The sequence below is a fragment of the Stigmatopora argus genome, chromosome 2, assembly GCF_051989625.1.
Source record: "Stigmatopora argus isolate UIUO_Sarg chromosome 2, RoL_Sarg_1.0, whole genome shotgun sequence".
NCBI lineage: Eukaryota > Metazoa > Chordata > Actinopteri > Syngnathiformes > Syngnathidae > Stigmatopora > Stigmatopora argus.
Window position 1 is genome coordinate 23,900,762 of NC_135388.1, and position 24,004 is coordinate 23,924,765.

The 24,004-nt window shown below is 41.2% G+C and overlaps 1 protein-coding gene across 7 annotated transcripts in view; it reads left to right on the plus strand.

Annotated features, from left to right (window-relative positions):
- Positions 1-23,568, plus strand: part of tpcn2 (two pore segment channel 2) — a 150,145-nt gene extending 126,577 nt beyond the window's left edge. For 5 of the 7 annotated variants that reach the window (XM_077619415.1, XM_077619438.1, XM_077619447.1 and 2 more), the window contains 7 exons: positions 3,426-3,497; positions 7,635-7,702; positions 7,892-7,997; positions 13,735-13,817; positions 13,907-13,988; positions 23,088-23,179; positions 23,260-23,568. In XM_077619415.1, the coding sequence (XP_077475541.1) occupies positions 3,426-3,497; positions 7,635-7,702; positions 7,892-7,997; positions 13,735-13,817; positions 13,907-13,988; positions 23,088-23,179; positions 23,260-23,335 (579 nt within the window). In that variant the 3' untranslated portion in view covers positions 23,336-23,568. The remainder of the gene's footprint in view (positions 1-3,425; positions 3,498-7,634; positions 7,703-7,891; positions 7,998-13,734; positions 13,818-13,906; positions 13,989-23,087; positions 23,180-23,259) is intronic. The other 2 variants (XM_077619424.1, XM_077619462.1) reach the window with 2 other exon arrangements.
- Positions 23,569-24,004: the final 436 nt, after the last annotated feature.

Genomic DNA, 24,004 nt, shown 5'->3' on the forward strand with positions numbered 1-24,004 from the left:
ACTCTGATCCCTCTTTTATTGCGAATAATATAGACCAGACATGGCCGCAATCATCAAAAAAACGTGAGGTAGTATCACCCCTATTATTATTATACCACACATGTTTTAGCGCCTATACGAAAATACAAGTACACAAGTACAATTATCATGAACTGTATGTATTAAATATTACAGTTATTGGCATATGAAAAGATTATAATATAATAATATCTCAATATAATATTTAATAAAAAAATGTAAATACTTTAAGTACTGTACTCACAGTCTCCTCCTATAGGGCGCACTTAAGTCTAAAATTTTCTCTAAAATAGACTGTTTTTTTGGTCACACCTCACAAACTCTTGTATAGGTGCACATATCAAATAACATTAAAATGTGTACCAGGGAATATTAAAAAAATGTTCTTTATTTTATTTATATATATTTGCAATTTCTGCATTTATTGTATTAAAAAAATAAATTATCTAATTGATTCCAGAACTTTTTTTGTAAGTAGAGCAGTACTTTCCTTATATGTAAATTATCTAATTTGTTCGACAGTCCTCACACAACTACCAGCTAAACCCTTTAAAATTGGTCAAAGTGTCCCAATTTTGTATGAAAGATGTGAGAAACACAAAATGAGAGTACGTGATAAGAAAATTATTTATTAATGTCTTAGAATGAATAACAAGCATAATAATCTATCTGTGTTGAAACGCAGGGGAACAAGAGGAAGCTAACATTAGGGAACAGAGGCAGAGAGCACACGAACACAATCTAATAAATATAAAATTAAGATTTCAAAACAACATTACATTGATTTTTTTATCTTTTTCATTAGCGCTTTATGATTTCTTGGCATCTAATTTTTCACCCATTTTATTTATCGCCACTGCTTCTTGCCTGTTGGATTTAAGTTCCTCTTCAGCGGTGCTTGTTGACAGACATTTGAGAAATCGATCTAAAGACGTTTTCCTTTGATGACTGTTAATAATTTTTCTAAAATGCACAAGACAAACAAGACAAAGAGGGCGATTGCACGACTTTTTACTTTTTAGGATGTTTTTTCAACAAAGTTGGGAAGTTCGTTTCTCCTGTTTTTTTCTGATTTGTGCTGTTGCAATGATGGCTGCTTCCTCCTCAGTCGCCTTCTTGTTGAATTCCTCTCGTATTGCTGACCGTTCCATTTACTCATGCTCTGTTGAGAGGTCGTTTTGGTGCCCATCGACCAACTCGTCAACGTTCTCATTACTGACCACAAAAACTTAGACAACGAACGGCAGTGAAAAAACCATAAGAGAATCTTGAAATATAACTTTATTGGATAACTTTATTAATCCCGTATTCGGGAAATTTCGTTGTCACAGTAGCAAGAGGGTGAAGATGCAGTAATAGGAAAGGAATTTTAGACATAAATAGATAGGTAATAAGTAAGTTAATAAATAAATACATGAATAAATATATAAATAAGCGTGTTGCTTAGCACATATATACATACATACACATAAATATACATGCATGCATACGGTAGGTCTTAACACTCAGCCATTTTTTTGTTAAAGAGCCTGACAGCTGATGGGAGGAAGGATCTGCGGAAGCGCTCCTTCCTGCAATGAGGGTGCCACAGTCTATTGCTAAAGGAGCTTCGGAGGGACTCCACAGACTCCTGCAGGGGGTGGGAGGTGCTGTCCATGATGGACATCATCCTGGTCAGCATTCTCCGCTCTCCCACTTCCTCCACAGAGTCCAGAGGACAGCCCAGAACAGAGCTGGCCCTCCTGACCAGCTTATTCAGCCTGTTCCTGTCCCTCTCCGTGCTCCCGCATCCCCAACAGAGCACTGCATAAAACACTGTAGATGCCACCACAGTGTCGTAGAAAGTCCTCAGCAGTGTCCTGCACACTCCAAAGGACCGTAGACTCCTCAGTAGGTAGAGGCGGCTCTGGCCCCTTTTGTACAGGGCATCTATGTTTGTGGACCAGTCTAGTTTGTTGTTGAGGTGAACACCCAGGTACTTAAAATTCTCCACGATTTCAATGTCTGTACCCTGGATCTTCACCTGAGTGGTCTGTTGAGGATTCTTCCGAAAATCGATGACCATTTCCTTTGTCTTACTGGTGTTGATGTAGAGGTGGTTTTGCCTACACCAGTCAACAAAGGCTGTGATGACTCCCCTGTACTCCAGGTCGTTCCCGTCCGTCACTCGTCCAATAATAGCGGTGTCGTCAGAGAACTTCTGGAGGTGGCAGGTGTCTGTATTATGTTTGAAATCCGATGTGTAGAGGGAGAAGAGGTGTGGGGAGAGCACTGTGCCTTGTGGGGCCCCCATGCTGTAAGCTACCACATCAGATATGAAGAGTTGTTGTCGACTGGGAGTCTGTCTAAGCCTTAGAATCTAAGGCACTCATACACAGCTTCTTCCAAGTATAAGTTTAAGCAGACAATGGGTCAAAGAAAAAATGAATGTTGTTGTGAGAGACCCAATGCAACCCCAGTAGAGTGTAGCGATGTTCTAAGGAAAAAATCAATGCATCCACGACAATATTTTGAAAATAAAATAACAGATAAGGAATGGATTTACTTTTTGGGGGATTTCGTAACTTGGATCTTTTTCATTCCTCGAGGCAATCATTTGCATATAAAAAGCTTACATAACCTGATTAACTCCACACAGGTGGACCAACCTGGATTTGAACCCAGGTCCCCCACTGTGAGACCGACACACTAACCACTCAGCCCAGGTCGCCCCTCACCATATAGAGTATAATATCAATTTCATATTTGTATTAGATTGTGCAATATGCCATATGTAGACAATTGTAAATTGGATAAGTTACTAGTGACTATTCAGAGTCTTTGTGGGTATAGTTTTACATATTTGAGTTAAATTATTATTGTCAGACAATATTGGAAAGTAATTTCACAAGTTTTGGATTTGTAAGTGTAAAGTATTAGTACATGAGGTATTATAATATAAATATATAAGCGCACTATATAGAGTCTCATCTCATTTTCTGAACTGCTATATCGTCACTAGGGTCGCATGGGGTGCTGGAGCCGATCCCAGCTGACTTCGGGCCGGAGGCAGGGGACACCCTGTAGTGGTGGCTAGCCAATCGCAGGGACAAGGAGACAAACAACCTTTCACGCTCACACTCATACCTAGGAGCAGTTAAGAGTGACCAATCAGGCTACCGTGCATGTCTTTGGAATGTGGGAGGAAACCGGAGTACCCAGAGAAGGCACGCAGGCCCTTGGGGGGAACATGCAAACTCCACACAGGTGGACGGACCTGGATTTGAACCCAGGTCCCCCACTGTGAGACCGACGCACTAACCACTCAGCCCAGGTCGCCCCTCACTATATAGAGTATAATATTAATTTCATTTTATTAACAAGAGGGGTCCCAGTGTTTAGAGTTGACACATGCATTTTCTTCGCAGCTCATGGCTCTGGTTGCAAGTACCTTGTTGGATCTGGTGAAAAACCTAAGAGCATTTGCAGGAATACTGGTGGTGAGTTAAGCAAGTTTTGGAAGAGAAATGTGTACAGTGGGGCAAATAAGTATTTAGACAACCACCAATTGTGCAAGTTATCCTACTTGAAAATATTAGAGAGGTCTGTAATTGTCAACATGGGTAGACCTAAACCAGGGGTAGGGAATATGTGGCTCTTTCCTTGGGTACATATGGCTCTCCACTAACCTGTGAGGTAAAATATGGAAATCATTGGTGAGAGAGCTGAGTCCCGAACGCACTAACAAGGGCGTCACTGCGGCGTCGACACTACCTGTACTCCTATTTTAATCATAATTTTGTTTTTTATTACTCTTCTGCATGCATGATATCATTGATACTGATTTTGTAAGCCACCACATAACAATGTAGTCAAAAGAAATCAGAGACTTTTTGTACGTTAAAAGTGATGAAATGACAAAAAAAATAAAAATTACACTTTCATATATTTTTACTTTTCAATTCCGAGAATGGCTCTCAAGAAATAACATTAGAAAATATTAATTGTTTATGGCTCTCTATCAAAAAGGTTCCCGACCCCTGACCTAAACCATGAGAGACAGAATGTGGAAAAAAAAATTAAAATCACATTGTTTGATTTTTAAAGAATTTACTTGCAAATCATGGTGGGAAATAGGTGTTTGGTCAATATCAAAAGTTCATCTCAATACTTTGTACCCTTTATTGGCAATAACAGAGGCCAAACATTTTCTTTAACTCTTCACAAGCTTTTCACACACAGTTGCTGGTGTTTTGGCCCATTCCTCTATGCCTCTAGATCAGTGATGTTTGAGGCTGTCATTGGCCAACACAGACTTTCAACTCCCTCCACAGATTTTCTATGGGGTTGAGATCTGGAGACAGGCTAGGCCACTCCAGGACCTAGAAATAATTCTCACGAAGCCACTCCTTTGTTGACCTGGCTGTGTGTTTGGGATCATTGTCATGCTGAAAGACCCAGCCACTTCTTATCTTCAATGTCCTTGCTGATGGAAGGAGATTTTCACTCAAAATCTCTCGATACATGGCCCCATCCATTCTTTCCTTCACACAGATCAGTCGTCCTGGTCCCGTTGCAGAAAAACAGCCCCAAAGCATGATGTTTCCACCCCCATGCTGCACAGTGGGTATGGTGTTCTTCAGATACAATTCAGTAATATTTAACCAAAAAGTTCTATTTTTGTATCATCTGACCAAAACACAGTCTCCCAGTGCTCTTCTGGATCATCCAAATGATCTCTAGCGAACCGCAGACGGGCCTGGATGTGTACTGGCTTCAGCAAGTGGACATGTCTGGCAGTGCAGGATTTGAGTCCCTGGTGGCGCATTGTGTTACTGATAGTAGCCTTTGTTACTGTGGTCCCAGCTCTCTGTATGTCATTCACTAGGTCCCCCCGTGTGGTTCTGAGATATTTGCTCACCGTTCTTGTTATCATTTTGACGGCACGGGGTAAGATCTTGCATGGAGCCCCAGATCGAGGGAGATTATCAGTGGTCTCGAATGTCTTCCATTTTCTAATAATTACTCCCACAGTTAAATAAATAAAATAAAATCTGACTTAGGCTTGTCATCATCATTGACTAGACAAAAGCCTAATTGTCATCATACCCAGCTGCATATGACGAAATTGAAAGTGCTTCTCCACAAAGTGCGCTTTTCTCAGGCAAGAGCCCAACCAAGTGATAGTTTCAGACTTGCTGGCATTCTGCCGTGATGGATACATCGCATCACCTCCCGAGCGCAACCAACTCCCGGCGACTGCGAAAAGGTTTGCCTCACCGATGCCAACAAAGAATAAAATGGATCACTTACCAGTTGATTTCTTTAGTGGAATTTGGAGTGTGAGAGACTGAGGTTGTGGACAGGTTTCTTTCATACCGATAATGAGTTAAAACAGATGCTATTAATACAGGTAACGAGTGGAGGCCTCCTTAGACCTCGTTAGAAGAAGTTATACCTCTTTGACAGCCAGAAATCGTGCTTGTTTGTAGGTGACCAAATACGTATTTTCCACTCTAATTTGGAAATAAATTCTTTAAAAATCAAACTGTGATTTTCAGTTTTTTTTCTCCACATTCTGTCTCTCATGGTTGAGGTTTACCCATGATGACAAGTACAGGCCTCTCTAAACCAAAAGTTGGCAAATTTACGCCGCTAGGTATGCACAACGACCGATTTTCGAAGTTGGGCTCCAGTTTTTCAGAAAATCGATATTTGGACCAGGGTGTCACATTTTTGAGGTCGGAAAAGTGCAGCTATGGGCAATTTTTTTTCAGTATTTGCAAAACTTTCAGATAAAAACCACACTGTTTTTAAAAGCACCATGACGAGGACAACATTGCACGTGCATCATTTTCCAGGTCATTTGTGTCGTCTTGCTCAAAATCGATAAAAACCCTTGATTTTGGACACTTCCAAAAACAGCCATTTCACACGGATTGGACACCATTTCCACATTTTACGTCCGATTTTAATGCGGTTTTTGACTATGGTTAGGTCCAATAGTGAATTGTATCTTGACAGGGCCCAAATGTTGAATTTTGCCTTTGGTCCTTAAAAAAAATGATTTAAATCGACCCCGAGGTCATATTTTTGACCTTTGACCCAGTTTTTTAACACATGCAAAACTTTCAAACCATCAGGCCTCCCTCCATTTCGACATATTCATCAAAAACAGTGGTGCTCAAACTTTTGCTCTCATATATATATATATATATATATATATATATATATATATATATATATATATATGTGTATATATATATATATATGTGTACATATATATATGTGTATATATACATGTGGATATATACACATATATGTATATATATATCAGTGGCGGTCCGTGCATTTTCTCGTAGCGCCTTCAACGGGTAAAATCCACTTCCTAGCAGGATTTAATGATTAAATACAAATACTGGAGCTTTTCAGACATTACAACCGGACTGGGGGGTGATTTTCCCGGGAAAAGACAGCGATGGACGTCAATGGTGAAACGGCAAAAATTGCACTAAAATCCACTTCCTAGCAAGATTTAATGATTAAATACAAATACTGGAGCTTTTCAGACATTACAACCGGACCGGGGGGTGATTTTCCCGGGAAAAGACAGCGATGGACGTCAACGGCGAAACGGCATAAATTGCACTAAAATTGGGTAAAATCCACTTCCTAGCAGCATTTAGTGATTAAATACAAACACTGGAGCTTAAATATAAACTGGAGCTTTTCAGATATCAGAACCGGCCCCACAATTGAAATATTATTTAGGAATATAGCCATATTTTACTCACCAAAAATCCTTTTTAACTGTACACAATATCCATCCTCCTTTCTTTCTTCCTTCTTTTCTATCGCCATCGAAGCTAATGCTGAAAGTCGAGCCTGTCCTATCGTATTTCTGGCATAGTCCGTCTTGAAAATGGCTTTAAATCAACACAACAATATATTTGCTTGTGCAGCTCGCTACAGATACAGTTTGGTAGCTCTGCCAATCATAGTTGGTGAAAGCGATGACGTATCCCTACGCCTGCGAGGAGGCAATGACGTATCCCTACGCCTGCGACAAGGCATTGTGGTGTTGCCAACTCGAAATCTGATTGGTTAAAGCAACAGTCTTATTGATGCTTGTTTAATGCAGCAGAGCCTGCAGAACTGATTGTGAAGGCCTTGAGGCAGATTTATGACCCTGGCAACAAATAAAGGCTGAAATGTGATTGGTTAAATGCTTCAATATGAAAACACACATCTGGAAGCAGTGCAACCAGGGGGAAAAGCAATGAAAGGAAGCTAACAGACAATTTGGAATTATTTAATAAGTATTGATGGACAAAATATAATATAAGATTCAGATATTTCTTAGGCCAGCAGAGAAGGCCTTGAAGGCCCTGACGGCCTGCCACTGATATATATATATATATATATATATATATATATATATATATATATATATATATATATATATATTTGCACGTGTGTGTGAATGAATTATAACCTTTGTTCCACTTAAAGAACATGTTTGCTGAATTCTCTCAAAATAATGAGCTTAAACTCAAAAATACTCAATTTCTTTTTTTGTGTCAACATGAAACATTGTTATATAACTTGAAACATTTGAATTCAAATTCTCTCTACAGGTTGCATACTACATATTTGCTGTGTTTGGCATCTGGCTATTTGAGGGGGCCATTAAACCACCTTTGAGGTATTGATAGACTGGTGACAGCTTTATTTGTTTTTAATTTTTTTTCATGTTTTCAACTTTAGTTTAGTCATTAGATCTCATGTAAATTGTTGTGCTTTTAGTTTTACTTGTATAACTTAATGTCTTGCACCAAAAAGAAGCTGGCTGTATTCTCTCATTTTGTAATGAGTTTTACTGTTGTGTTTTCAGTGTGCCCTATAATACAACTATAAATAACATCACTTCTAATTTGAGCACCGAGTGTGGCACGTATGAACAGCTTGGCTACTGGCCAAACAATTTTGATGACTTTGCAGTAAGTGAATTTTTATTTTCAGCTTTTTAATTGGTTACTCAATTCTGCTACTCTTTTATCGATATCTTTTTTCTTGTCATTCATAGTTTCAAATGTGTATTTAAAAAGTCATGGTGTAAATCAGGGGTCCCCAAACTTTTTCCTGTGAGGGCCACATAACCTTTCCCTTCTCTGATGGGGGGCCGGTGTCAGTTTGTAACAGAAAAAGTGTGACGATCGTAGGGGAGCTTAATCTTTTTATTGTTTTCCAGAAAGCCACACATAACCAAATAACCCTTTCCAGGTTCTTTACAGAAAAAAAGTCAGGAAACAAATAATAACAACTAATGAAATAAATAATAACTAAATAACCCTCTCGGAGTTCTTCACAGAAAAAAACAGGAAATAAATAACACTATTTATGAAATAAATAACTAAATAACTCTCTCTGGGTTCTTCATAGAAAAAAAGCCATGGAACATTAACTTTCTGTTGTGCTATGCACAATCTTAACAGATAAAAGTTCAGCTCAGTTGTCAGAGCAGAATCTCTCTCACGTCAACACTTTGCAGCACAGTGCTTGCTGGTAAATTAGGCAGTGGACTCGTAGCGGGGCGGTGAGACCCCTTTTTTCCAACTCCCGGTTCATGCGTCCCATTAGACCGCGAGTTTCGCCCACCATGCTAGGAGCCCCGTCAGTCGTGATGCTAGCTAGCTTTGACCAGTCCAGGTCCAACTTCTCCATGGTTTGGCACACTGTAAAAAATATCCTCTCCCGTTGTAGTCCCTTTGAGACTTTGGAGGGCTGCCAGATCCTCGCATATATCAAAGTTTGTGCTAACTCCACGAATAAAAATGAGCAGTTGCGCTGTGTCTTGCACGTCCGTGCTTTCATCCAGTGCTAATGAAAAAAAGTCAAATTCTTTCGTCTTCTGCTGCAGCTGGGCATATACATTACTCCCGATTTCTTCAACGCATCTGGTGATTGTACTCGCCGACACTTACGGCATTAAATGCATCTTTCTTCTCGGGACACACATCCTCCGCGACAGCATCCATACATTTCTTAACAAACTCTCCATCAGTGAAAGGCTTACCGCTGCTTGCTATCAGTTTAGCAACCCGAAAGCTGGCCCGAACGGATGCCTGGTTCAGCTGAGCTTGGCGTACAAATGTATTCTGCTGAGATAGTAGTCCACTTTTTCGCTTTGAGAGTTTGTCTGCTCGTATTTGGCCTTGCAAGCTATCGTACTTGTCTTTGTGACGGGATTCATAGTGTCGGCGAAGATTGTATTCTTTGAATACCGCCACCGTCTCTTGACAGATGAGACAAACAGCCTTTTCTTTGCATTGAACAAAAAAATAATCGTTTGTCCACTCCAGGTTAAATACCTTGCATTCTGAATCAATTTTTCTCTTACCTAACTTTTTCGCCATTATTCCGTTCTCAAACAGGTTGAACAGTTTTTATATGCTTGAATAGTCTGCGATGGTCCCAGGGCTCCGCCCTCACCTGCGATCGTCCAGATGTCTCGGTAAAACTGTGCTCGTGCATGCAACGGTGGACGTGCCCGCGTGCATCAAAGGGAAACACTCTCCCCGCGCGTGTCACCAAAGAAGCAATGCGAAGCGCCGCTTCACTGGGATGATTTGTGGGCTCAGCAGGGGTGCAATGAACCAAACACAAGATTAAAACGTCCCAGTCTTCAAGGCCAAATAGGAAAAAAATCCGATAGCGTCTCTGGTATTGTTCAGAGGGCCGGTCCAAATGTGCCGGCGGGCCGTATCCGGTCCCCGGGCCGTAGTTTGGTGACCCCTGGTGTAAATGATAAAAAAAATAATTTTCAGTGTTAATATTCAGAATACAATATATTCCAAAGTACAGAAGAGCCTTGGTTTTCGAATATCCCAGACTTCGACCAAATTGTAGCCCAAATGAAAATTTTGAGATTTTTTTTGCTTGATATTGAATGAAAATCCAGGGTTTACCCTGAATCAGTGTCCACCTGTGTTGTGAAGCACCTTGTCATTAAATTTATTGTTAGTGCACCTACACTCACCTGTGCCCTCTTGATTACCTGTGTTTGTCTCCAACTCCGCTTCACTCCCCTGAAACTCATCACAGTTAGCTGACTGTTTTTTCTTCATATTGAGGACTATATTAACCCCAATTTATGGTTCCAAAAAAGGCAACTAGAAATTGTAAGGCTGCTGGTGCTGAGATTCTTTAAAAAACCTATGTTTTTAGGCTTGGAACACATTATTGTTTTTTCCATTAATTGTAATGGGAAGAATTGATGCAGATTTCGAACAGCCTTCTGGAACGGATTGTGGTCAAGAACCAGATACCAGTGTATGGCCTGATGCGGGGGAGAGGTCACATGCCAGTGAAAACCTTTGGTCTTTCCTAAGCCCAGAATAATGCTGACATTTGAGCGGACATTTATTTATTTATTCATTCATTTTCTGTACCACTTATTCTCACAAGGGTCATGGTATGTGCTGGAGCCTATCCCGGCTAATTTCGGGCAGCAGACTTTGGGAACACACTGAATTGGCAGCCAGCCACTCGCAGGGCACAAGGACGCTCATACTCATACCTGGGGGCAATTTAGAGTGTTCAACAAGCTTACCCTGCATGTTTTTGGGATGTGGGAGATCGGAGTACCTGGAGAAAATGCAAGTCTGGTATACAAAATATACAAAGGAATGTCCGAACCTGGGATCCAACCCTCGATCTCAGAACTGTGAGGCTGACAGGCTAACCGCTCACTCACCGGACCACACCATGGGCATTCATTGTTAATTTTTAGAAATACATTGAGCGTTCAACCAAAGTCTTATATACTGAAACAGTCTAGGCCCCAGGGAACAATAACCATGAACGACATTAACCCATGGTGAAACTTCAGTTAAGAATACTTATGGTTGTTCATATTACACCTGTGGAATTATAGTAAATGTGGGAGTGATTGCTGGAACTTTCCGTCCAAGACAGCATGACAACTCATGTGTGTAGACAAATTTGGTCAGCAGAAGATGAAGTTGTGATGCGGCATTGTTGCAAGGCTGCCACTTGCAGGAGATGCTGCTGGCATTCCCCGCTTTGGCAGCTTACCGTGAATGCAGTGTATGCATGTCAACAATAAAAGGAACATTTTGTTGATAATGAAATATATATATGGGCTGTCCCCAACAATTATTATTTTTAGCAATCATAATAAATGAATACGTTTTCACTTAAAGTCTAATGATATCAAATCCTGAAGACATTAGTTACCCCATGTATGGAACGAATGAGATTAGACATTCTCTGGCAGGTCGACGCCATATACATTATAATCAATGTGCGGCAAGACGAAGCCTTCCCCCGTCCATTCGGGGAGCGTGCTCTGACTGTTGTTTGTGCTTGGAGTCCTTGGAGAGGGCACGTTGACAATAACAGTGAGGGAGTACCTCTTCCTGGTGTCAGAGCAGTAACTCAGATTTGTCCCAGTGAGCTTTGGATTCCGCCAAAGACTATACAATATTGTGCCGTTCATAACCTTTATGGACATAATACTTAAGTGCAGTTGAGGCATTGAAGTGGTCCAATTTGGTGGTGGGTACTGTATCTCTGGTTTTTACAAATAATGTGCTTCTGCTGGCTGAATAAAGCCGTGATTTTCAACTGTCACTGGAGTGGTTCGTGTTTACGAAAAAAGTTGAAATGCTCGCCTCTGGGTCAGGAATGAGGCCCTTCGTCAGGTGGAGGAGTTTAAGGGGATCTTGTTCAAGAGTAATGGGAAAAATAGAGCAGGAGATCAACAGGTAGGTCAACTGGTGTCCGCAGAAATCTGTATCGGTCTGCCGTTGTTACAGAGTTGAGCCCAAAGGCAAATCGTTCTAGTATTTAAAGGTCGATCTCGATTCCTACCCTTACCTGGTTACGAGCTGTGGGTCATGATAAAAAAAAGCAGGATCCCAAATACAAGCGTCCAAAATGAGTTAACTATACTGCCTGGGCTCTCCCTTACCTTAAGGCTAAGAAGCCCCATGATCTGAGAGTGGTACGGAGAAGAGGCACCATTTCTCTGATGAGATGAGAGATGAGATGGCTCGGGCATTTAATTACGTTGCACCGGAGATATTTCCCTCGTAAAATGTTCCAGGCAGGAACGTCCCATTTGGAGCAGGCCAACACACTATGGAAACTATGTCTCCTGGCTGGCATTGGAATGCCGCTGTATCTCCCTGGTGGAGCAAGACAAAGTGACTGGGGAAGTCTGGGATTCTCTGCTGAAAATGTTGCTCCTCCTCTCAAAGTGGTGGAAGTTGAATAGGTGGAAATGTTGGTGGAAATATTGAAGTCGATCGTAAATCTATCAATATTGAGATAACACTTTATGGATACATGAATATGTATTTCATTATGTATTTAATTTAGGCAAGGCACTCATGGTCCATTATAATAGTCTCTCATTTTCTGAAACGCTTTATCCTCACTAGGTTCGCAGCCTATCCCAGCTGACATAATAATAATAATAATAATAATAATAATAATAATAATAATAATAATAATTGGACATAGGCCCTGTCGTCATTATCAACAACAAAAAAGCCTACTTGTCATCACACCCAGAAACTGCGTGTGACGAAATTGGTGGTGCTTCTCCACAAGCTGCGTTTACTCGGCAAAAGACCTAAATAAGTGAGTTACGGAATCTTGTAATTTAGGATTCTGCTGTTATGGATACAGGTCGCTTACCTCATCGGGCCAGAGGCGGAATTGGTGGCCAGCCAATCGCAGGGCACAAGGAGACAAACAACCATTCAGGCTCACACTCATACCTAGGGGCAATTTAGAGTGTCCAATCAGCTTATCATGAATGTTTCTGGAATGTGGGAGGAAACCGGAGTACCTTGAGTAAACCCACGCAATATATAAGCGCACTATATAAGCGCACTATATAAGCGCACTATATAAGCGCACTATATAAGCGCGCTATATAAGCGCACTATATAGTCTCTTTTCATCTCATTTTCTGAACTGCGATATTGTCACTAGGGTCGCATGGGGTGCTGGAGCCGATCCCAGCTGACTTTGGGCCGGAGGTGGGGGACACCCTGTAGTGGTGGCTAGCCAATCGCAGGGACAAGGAGACAAACAACCTTTCAAGCTCACACTCATACCTAGGGGCAGTTAAGAGTGACCAATCAGGCTACCGTGCATGTCTTTGGAATGTGGGAGGAAACCGGAGTACCCAGAGAAGCCACGCAGGCCCGTGGGGAGAACATGCAAACTCCACATAGCTGGACCGACCTGGATTTGAATCAAGGACCCCCACTGAGAGGTTAACGCACTAACCACTCAGCCGCCGGGCCGCCCCATCATAAGTGTACACTCACTATTTAAATTGAATTGAATGCTTTTATTGTCATTATACAAGTACAATGAGATTTAAAGCTTTCACCACGTAGTGCACAAATAACAACAACAGACAAATAAATAATCAATAAATTAGAAATAAATAAATAAGTAGTCAAAGTAAGATCAGCAGAGCGGAGCGGCCTTGTTCCGTCTGAAGTCCACGATGAGTTCCATGGTTTGGGAGACGTTTGGCGCCAAGTTGTTGAGAGCGTGGCACATGAACATGTCAAATTTATTGTCTTAACCTTCAGATAACATCTATGTAGTATACTTAGATTAGATGAATAGTTGCTTATGGCAATAAATACAATTACAAAATGTACTTAATTGTGAATCTCTCTCTTTTAGGCGGCCATCGTTTTGCTGTATAATGTCATGATCATCAACAACTGGCAGGCCTTCATGGAAGCCTACACCAGATACACAACTGAGTGAGGAAAATAAAGATGTTATAAAGATAAATAATAGATAATAATCTATTAGTTTTATATAAAATTCAAGTATGTTTACAATTTCTCAGGTGGTCCAAAATCTACTTTGTGTGTTGGTGGTTTACATCGTCTGTCATGTGGGTAAACTTGTTCGTGGCACTGATTCTGGAGGTCAGTATTCTGTGATACAAACTCACCTGTTCAATTAGACTGTCTACATTCCCACAGTTTGGTTCATGTCCCAAACTGAATTCAAACAATGATTATTCTATTCGAATAATGTGGGGAGCAAAAATCTTTTCTGGCAGTTATCAATTGTAGATGACAGTGGGATGCTGGTTCAAAGACAGTGTTATAAAATGAGTGTGTGTGCATTTATAACCAAACACAGTTTTCTATTTAAGAAGATCTTGTTAATCTCCTGCTGTGGTGATTTATGTTTCCACCTTTCTCGTTTAAAACAAAATGCTTTATTCAACATGCAATGTTTAGAGGACGTCAAACTAAGCATTTTCCTCCTATGTCACGAGATATTGAATTGATTATATTGGATGCTTTTATTGTCATTATACAAGTACAGTGGCGGGCTGTGCATTTCACACCTAGGCCTTCAGTAGTTCTATGTGTGAATAAATCCAACCCTCAATAAGTATTTTATGGCTACAAAACCTTTAATGCAGCTACAGCTGCGACACATAAAAAAGAATCAATAACCTAAAAAATTGAAATATTATTTAGGAAAATATACATTTTACTCACCAAAAATTCTTTTTATTTATACACAAAATCCATCCTCCTTTCTTTCTTCAAGAAGATTTCAATTACTCAGGTTCATCAAGAAGTTATTTTCTATTGCCATCAAAGCTAATGCTGACAGTCGAGTCTGTCCTGTTCTATTTCTGGCATAAGTTTTGATTCTATTTTGGGCTGAAAATGTCCGTTCGACAGAAGCAGTGGACACGGGGATGGTCACTGCCAAACACACTAATGTGTACAGCCCCATGCTCTCACTCAGATTTTTCTGCTGAAGGAAGTCAAGGAAATCAGTGGGAGATTTTCCTGTAAAATCATCCATGGCATACATTACAATCAGTTCTGTTCTTAGCCGAGGCAGTTCAGCGTTCAGTGGCCTCCTAGATTTCCTCATATCGCCTCCTCTTGTGTTCAACTCTGTCACAAAACTCCTTTACTCTTGCAAGACAAAACTGTACATCCAGTTTGTTGTTCTGTAGTATTGAAAGAAGCACATCTGAATGCTCAAAAATGCCATTAAATGTGTGAAGCAAAAAATCAAAATTCAAAATCATCCAGATGTGCTTTAACTCCATCAGCACACCGCACAGACTCCTCGCCGTACTCGTCATGATGCGCACAGACTGCTCGCCGTACTCGTCATGATGCTCCAGGATGTGATAAGAGCAGCTCTCTTCTCAAATACTGTATTGACCACTCTGGATGTGTACTGCCACGTTGGTGCCACACGAGGCAGATTTTGTCCAGCAGCTGTGTGCGTCGAGGTGACATCGAAAAAAATGCAGCAAAGCCATTAAGATGAGCAAAAAATATCTTGCATTCTTTAAGCTTTGAGGCCCCCTGAGTCAGTAATAAATTGAGCTGATGTGCATAGCAGTGTCTGAACAAAGCTAACTCCTTAACTTAAGCCTGCACCCCATTTAATCCAGAAGACATGACCGCTGCACCGTCATAACACTGTGCCACAACTTTACCTAGACATTAATTTTCCAACAAAAATTGAATGATAAGACCCGCAATGTCATCGGCTCACTTCCCACTGCTAACATTTTCAAATCTGATGAACCGCTCCTTGACACCTTTGCAGGTGATATAAAGCAGAACAAGTGCGAGCTGTGCTGCATTACTCGCGTCTGTCGTCTCATCCACCATTACAGAGACAAACAGTACTTTTTTCCCCTTCTGATCTCTTCCTCCATCACTTCAGCAATAGCAGTGATCAGGTTGTTTTGTATTTTGCCCGACGTGCCACTAAACACTATTACTGGACAGGTGGTAATGTAAATCCGTGTCTCTCAGCAATGAGAGAAAGAAGTTCCGCATAACTTCTTTTATTTTGGGGATGCAGCGCTTTCATCGTGTCCCCGGAATGAAAGTTTACACAGTCTATCAAACTTTTTAAGATTTCCCTAATTTTCTTTACCTTTTCGTTGTGGCGCTCCGTTTCCCTGCGCACTTGCTCACTGAACTGTAACTCCACTCGGGTTTCCCCAAAAGTTTTGGAGAGCACCGTTGCTTGTAAGTGTCCGGCAGTGCTTTGGTGTCTCGTTGCTGCTTTGGTTAATCAAGTCCAATTTGCAAATCCAGTGTTGCTCCGAACACCATGCCGATCGGTGGCAAATAACAAGCACTCCCAGCCATACAATTTTCAGTGTTCCTCGGAGCCCGTGAGCCAGGGGTAGCGCTCGTAGTTAGCGAACTGAACGTGGTGGACAAACCCTTTTCCCGGTTGTAACAGACTTGCTAGCTTCAGAGTTGACCGCCCTTTCTTAATGTTGTCAATTTTTTCTGGAAAAGTCTGTCTGGAAAATGGCTTTGTCAGCAAATCTGCAACCAAATCCATTTGTTTTCCTCTGTCGGCCATTGTGGGTGGAGTTTGCGCGCTCTGGCTCGCTCACTCTGGCTTTGGCCCGCCTACTCTATTACTAGCCAATCATAGTTGGTGAAAGCGATGACGTATCCCTACGCCTGCGAGAAGGCAATGACGTATCCCTACGCTTGCGAGAAGGCAATGACGTATCCCTACGCCTGCAAGAAGGCCTTGGTGTCACCAAATCGAATTCTTATTCGTTAAAGCAACAGTCTTATCGACGCTTGTTTTAATGCAGCAGAGCCTGCAGAACTGATTGTCAAGGCCGTGAGGCAGATTTCTGACCGTGGCAACAAATAATGGCTGAAATGTGATTGGTTAAATGCTTCAATATGAAAAAACTCATCAGGAAGCAGTGCAACCAGGGGGAAGCAATGAAAAGAAGCTGACAGACAATTTGGAATTATTTAATAAGTATTTATGGGCAAAATATAATTAACATCAGTCTGTGACACAACATTTTTGTAAACACATGTCAGAGGCATTTCTTAATTTAGAAACACGGTCTAAAATGCCTTTCCTATTTCTGCATCCTCACCCTCTTGCTACTGTGACAATGAAATTTCCCGAATACGGGATGAATAAAGTTATCCAATCCAATCAGGAGGTTTGTGGTGCCTCTTTGACCTTCTCAATTCTGCAGTAGTGCTCACAGTTTTGCGAGGAGACAGTGCATCATTGGAAGGATTTGGGGCTGGTGAAGGTGGACCAGCTTGCACTGGCAGTTCATCAGTGTGCTCCGGTTCAACTGGTACAACCATACAGTCCATAGAGTTGTTCTCACTGTTGTCGTGTGAAACAATCTGAGGCTCCTTCGCCTCTCCATCGGTGTGGACACGCACGTCGTCAAGGTGCCTGGGAATCAGTCTGCCATCCTGTACGCCCGGTTGATGCCGATGTCCAGCGGTTGGAGTTCTTTAGTTAAGCCTCCGGGAATGACGGCAAGTTCAGAGTTATTTTTCGTGACTTGGTTTTTCACCGCTTCTGTGAGATGGGCAATGGGCACGCATGGAGTCACAAATCAACTCAGCTTCTTCTTCTTGACTTGGCGAAGCTCGTTCTCCTGCTTCTTCCATTTGCTAACCATGGATTCGTTGATCTAAAATTCCCTCGCGGCTGCTCTATTCCCATGTTCCGCTGCATAATTGATGGCTTGAAGTTTGAACTGAGCTTCGTAAGCGTGTCTATTTGTATTATTCATTTTTGTGGGGCCTTAGAAACCAAACCGAAATTGTTTTGCAATAAACATGACCACACTATATACCGGTACCTGGTAGGGGTGTGCCTTTAGCGTGTTCTTACACACACCCCCTTCGCATGCCTGATCCCACCTACGTTCGCATTCTCTCTATATAAGAAGCGTGTCGGCAAGAAGTGCTCTCAGTCAGGCTTTGGAGCATACACACGGCGCTCCGCATTATAAGGCGCCCTGTCTATTTTGGAGAAAATTTAAGACTTTTTAGTGCGCCTTATAGTCGTGAAAATACGGTATACATATATATATATATTTACACACACACATATATATATTCAATTCAATTTATTGGCAAGAAAAAGCACCAGGCTAAGGGCCATGTAACAAGACACAAGAGATGTGCAACAAAATGCGGTGTAGTCACTGGTTCACGGCCAAAAAGTCATCCAGAGCCCTCTTGAACTGGGCGACCGTCGGCTTCTTGACCACACTCTGCGGAAGCCGGTTCCAAGGACCGGCGATGCGCACTGAAAAAGCAGCCTTCCGCCGATTCAACCGGAACCTGCGAGGATACAGCTTCCACGGATGACCCCTCAGACCACGATCAGGTGCGGGCATGAAGAAGAGGTCGCGGGGCATGCAACTATCACTATCACTATCACTATCACTATCACTATCACTATCACTATCACTATCACTATCACTATCACTATCACTATCACTATCACTATCACTATCACTATCACTATCACTATCACTATCACTATCACTATCACTATCACTATCACTATCACTATCACTATCACTATCACTATCACTATCACTATCACTATCACTATCACTATCACTATCACTATCACTATCACTATCACTATCACTATCACTATCACTATCACTATCACTATCACTATCACTATCACTATCACTATCACTATCACTATCACTATCACTATCACTATCACTATCACTATCACTATCACTATCACTATCACTATCACTATCACTATCACTATCACTATCACTATCACTATCACTATCACTATCACTATCACTATCACTATCACTATCACTATCACTATCACTATCACTATCACTATCACTATCACTATCACTATCACTATCACTATCACTATCACTATCACTATCACTATCACTATCACTATCACTATCACTATCACTATCACTATCACTATCACTATCACTATCACTATCACTATCACTATCACTATCACTATCACTATCACTATCACTATCACTATCACTATCACTATCTCTATCTCTATCTCTATCTCTATCTCTATCTCTATCTCTATCTCTATCTCTATCTCTATCTCTATCTCTATCTCTATCTCTATCTCTATCTCTATCTCTATCTCTATCTCTATCTCTATCACTATCACTATCACTATCACTATCACTATCTCTATCTCTATCTCTATCACTATCTCTATCTCTATCTCTATCTCTATCTCTATCTCTATCTCTATCTCTATCTCTATCTCTATCTCTATCTCTATCTCTATCTCTATCTCTATCTCTATCTCTATCTCTATCTCTATCTCTATCTCTATCTCTATCTCTTCTTCACGCCCGCACCTGATCGTGGTCTGAGGGGTCATCCGTGGAAGCTGTATCCTCGCAGGTTCCGGTTGAATCGGCGGAAGGCTGCTTTTTCAGTGCGCATCGCCGGTCCTTGGAACCGGCTTCCGCAGAGTGTGGTCGAGAAGCCGACGGTCGCCCAGTATGTGTCCTCGAGCTGTGGGGCCTCGAGCGTAGCTGTGGGGGGGAAAGTGTCCGTGGTCCCAACATAAATCATGAATTAATTTATAGCCTTATTACTTATTATATATATATATATATATATATATATATATATATATATGTAGTTGGAATAATGATTAATACCAGTAAATCATTATTAGTAATATTTAATTAAAATTGGAAGACATCTTTCACATATCTGGTTACAACTTGCGAGGAGGAACACTCGTGACGCCGTCCCGTCCACAAGGCTTCTGCCTGGGCAGTATCTGATTCATTGTATTTAGTCGCGACAAACGGAAAACATCATTATGTAATCAAAACATTGCATTAGACAGTAGAATAACACCCTAGAAGGTTAAAAAACAACTGTGTAAGAATTGCAGAAGTAAGCATAAAAGTTGAACCGAGCCAAAACAACGGTGTAAGGAATTGCATAATATTTTCATTATAAGGTAAACAAAGCATTCTAAGGTAAACCAAGCAGCATTATAAGGTAAACAAAGCAGCCATATTTTTAAACAATAATGCGATTATCGCCATCTGCTGCCAGAGTCCAGTCGAGACACGGTTTGTGTTTCTTGCCGAAGAGCGCAAAGTCCTAAAAACAATGAAGTGTCCTCGAGCTGTGGGGCCTCGAGCGTAGCTGTGGGGGGGAAAGTGTCCGTGGTCCCAACATAAATCATGAATTAATTTATAGCCTTATTACTTATTAAAAATGCTTACAACCATATAGAAACATCCCATAATAAACCCAACATATATATATATATATATATTTACACATTCATATATATATATATATATACACACATACATATATATATATATATATATATATATATATATATATATATATATATATATATTTACACATACATACATGTGCACGCACACATACACATATATATACACACATATATATATATACACATATATATGTATATATATGTGTATGTATATATGTATATATATACTTATATACATACACATATATACATATAATAATAATAATAATAATAATAATAATAATAATAATAATAATAATAATAATAATAATAATCGGACATAGGCCCTGTCGTCATTATGAACAACACAAAAAAGCCTACTTGTCATCACACGCAGAAACTGAGTGTGACGAAATTGGTGGTGCTTCTCCATAAGCTGCGTTTACTCGGCAAAAGACCTAAATAAGTGCAAGTGACGGACTTGTATATACATACATATATATACATATATATATATATATATATACAGTGGTACCTCGTCATACGACCGTTCGTCATACGGAATGCTCGGCTTACGGGGGAAATTTCGATCGAATAATTCGCCCGTGATGCGGTCAAAATTTCGTCATGCGACCAAGCCAGGTTGCCATGGCATTTTTTTTGGCATATCTTTCGTGTATAACAATATTTACGAGCACCGGATGAGCTATTCAGACCAGGAAACGCACAACGCGCATGCGCGGTGAAAAGAGGGCTTTCTGGGTAATGAAGTATACTCGTGCTCGCAAAAGCATCCCTGGTAGCAACTCTATCATAGGCGCCGCTCGAGGGGATGCGAACACAGATGCTACAAGCTAAAAGGAGCCGCTAGCCAGCGCCCCCGAAGCTCCCATAAGCAACGGGGCGATCGCTGATAAAAGACTCTGCTTGTTGGCTGCTCATAAGAACATCGGGGGCACTGGCTCGCTACAGCATCCCCGGTAGCAACTCTATCATAGGCGCCGTTCGAGGGGATGCGAACACAGATGCTACAAGCTAAAAGGGAGCCGCTAGCCAGCGCCCCCGAAGCTCCCATGAGCAGCGGGGCGATCGCTGATAAGACTGCTGCTCGTTGGCAAGTGGTCGTGCGTTATCCGATTGTGAGGACATTTGTGTGCATCATTTTCGGAATATTTAGAAGGGAATAGTACGACAGCAAACAGCCCATGGATAGCGAACGTGAGGGTGGAGTGTTTGTTCTGTTTACGAGTGCGTCGTGTGGAAAACAAACCGAAGCCCCCCGCCCCTTTTGTGCGTCTCTCTCCCCTCGGCGAAATCCGCCCAATTTTAGTTAGATTAAACACTTTATTTCTATTAAACCACTCGTTATTTATTACTTTGTCAATATATGGCGAATTATAAGAAATAAAACATTTTTTTCAATCCAATATCCTGTTTTTGGTGTTTTTTTCAGAGAGTTGGAACGAATTAATTTGTTTCCCATTCATTTCAATGGGAAACTTTACCTCGAGTTACGAGTATCTTGTCATACGAGCTCAGTCCCGGAACGGATTAAGCTCGTATCTCGAGGTACCACTGTATATACATATATATATATACATATATATATATATATACATATATATATATATATATATATATATATATATATATATATATATATATATATATATATATATATATATATATATATATATATATTTACACATATACATATAAATACATGTGCACGCACACAGGGGAGTCCATCGTTCTGCTGGGGGACTTCAATGTTCACATGGGCAACGACAGTGATACCTGGAGGGGAATGATTGGGAAGACCAGCCCCCCTGATTGTAACCCAAGTGGTGTTTTTTGTTATGCGCTCGTCATGGACTGACAATCATGAACACCATGTTCAAGCATAAGGGTGTCCATATCTGCATTTGGCCTCAGGACATCCTAGGCCGCAGTTCGATGATCGACTTTCTGGTCGTGCATTCGGACCTGCGGCCGCATGTCTTGGTCACTCGGGTAAAGAGAGGGGCGGAGCTGTCAAGCGATCACTACCTTGTGGTGACTTGGCTCCGATGGTGGGGGTGGATGCCCATGCTGCCCGGGAGACCCAAACATTTCATGAGGGTCTGCTGAACGCCTGGTGGAGTCCCCTGTCAGAAAGTTGTTCAATTGACGCAAAGCTTCTCACATGTTCAGGAAGAGGCGGGGGACATTGAGACCATGTTCCATGCTTCTATTGCTGAGGCGGCCGACCGGAGCTGCGGCCACAAGGTGGTCGGAGCCTGTCATGGCCGCAATCCCAGAACCTGCTGGTGGACACCGGCGGTAAGGAATGCCGTCAGGCTTAAAAGGAGAGGAGAGGGAGGGGAAGGAGGAGAGGGAGGTTGGGGAGGCAGTTAGAGAGAGGGAGGGAGGGGGAGCCCTAAATGTCTACATTCCGGTAGCCTCAGCTCATTGTGCAGAGTTCTCTGATGCCGTGGTAGGAAACTGCTGGACGGCCTACCTCAAGGGGCTCTTGGCTCTGCCCCCAAGAATGTAACTCAGATTTCTCGCACTCTCATTAGAAGATTCTGTAGTTACTGGAACTATGGTTGCACTGGAACTTCTGGGGGTCAACCTGAGGTCACAGGTGATATTGTTGGTATTACTGTTCGCACTGTGAATGCGCCAATGGATCATTCAGAGCTTTCAGCACCACCGCTACCTTTCATTCACGATTCATAGAACTGGAGTTACATATGCATTTGTAATTTCTTGGTATAACTCAGCGATTCATCAGTCATTCTCAGCTTGTATCCATGTATTAATAGAAGAAAATTATTCAAATGTATTAACATTCTCTTTAGGTTTAGTGGGCATTAAAATTTCCCACTACTCCTATAAGTCTTCAGAAAAAATTCCAGGTGATTTTCAACAATGTGGTGATGTTTTATTCTTTCTCAAATATTCTTTATTTGACATGACAGAACTTCACATATAAGTGGGATCGAAGTAACAGCTGTTCTGTCACAGATGTGGAGAGGATCAGATATGAAACATCTGTTCAACTGATTTTCAAGTATGTCGATATTATAAGGTTGAATAAAATACATTATAGATACAATATTTTTTTTTGAGCTGACTTATCTCCTTCTCCAGAGAGCAGGTCAAAGAGCCAACTGAAGAAGAATTGCTTTATCAACTACAACAGCACCCACATTTACACTTATACTGAACAAACACGAGACAAACCTGCTGCAGTGAGTGTTATCAAAAACCTTTATAGTTAGTGTTTATCGTGCAGCAATTCATTTGAATTAATATAATATGTAAACGCCAATCCTCCTCCAATGCTTTTGATCCACTAAGCTTTGAGGATTTTGTGGATATCTGTTTAATTTGGCATGACTGCAAAAAATAAAATAACTGAATGAATAAAGACACGTGGGTATGCCTGTTGAAAATGAATGATTGTACTGTTTTTTATTTTAATTTTAAATTGAAGTACTCTCATCCTTCGTGGCTTCAGTCTAACGCGGTATTTTATAGTATCCAAATAAAAAAATGTTCATAAAAATGTCAAAATTCACGCTGAAACTCCGAGCAGAAGACAGGGGACCGCCGCTAAACTCAGGGTTGAAGAGAAATTGTGGAAACAGGGGGGTGCCACTCACCTTAGCACCTAAGAAGAATCATGGCGGCCAGTGGGTGGACAGCATCGAAAATAGAGCTCTCTGAGCACACTGGATCTGGTCTGATCAACATTATCCGTGAATTTCGAGGCAATACTGTAAAATTGTTTGGAAGATATCTCTACATATTTGTCACTGATAAAGAGAGCCACACACCACACACAATCGACCACTGTCCTAAAACACAATATTAATTAATTAAAATGAAAAAC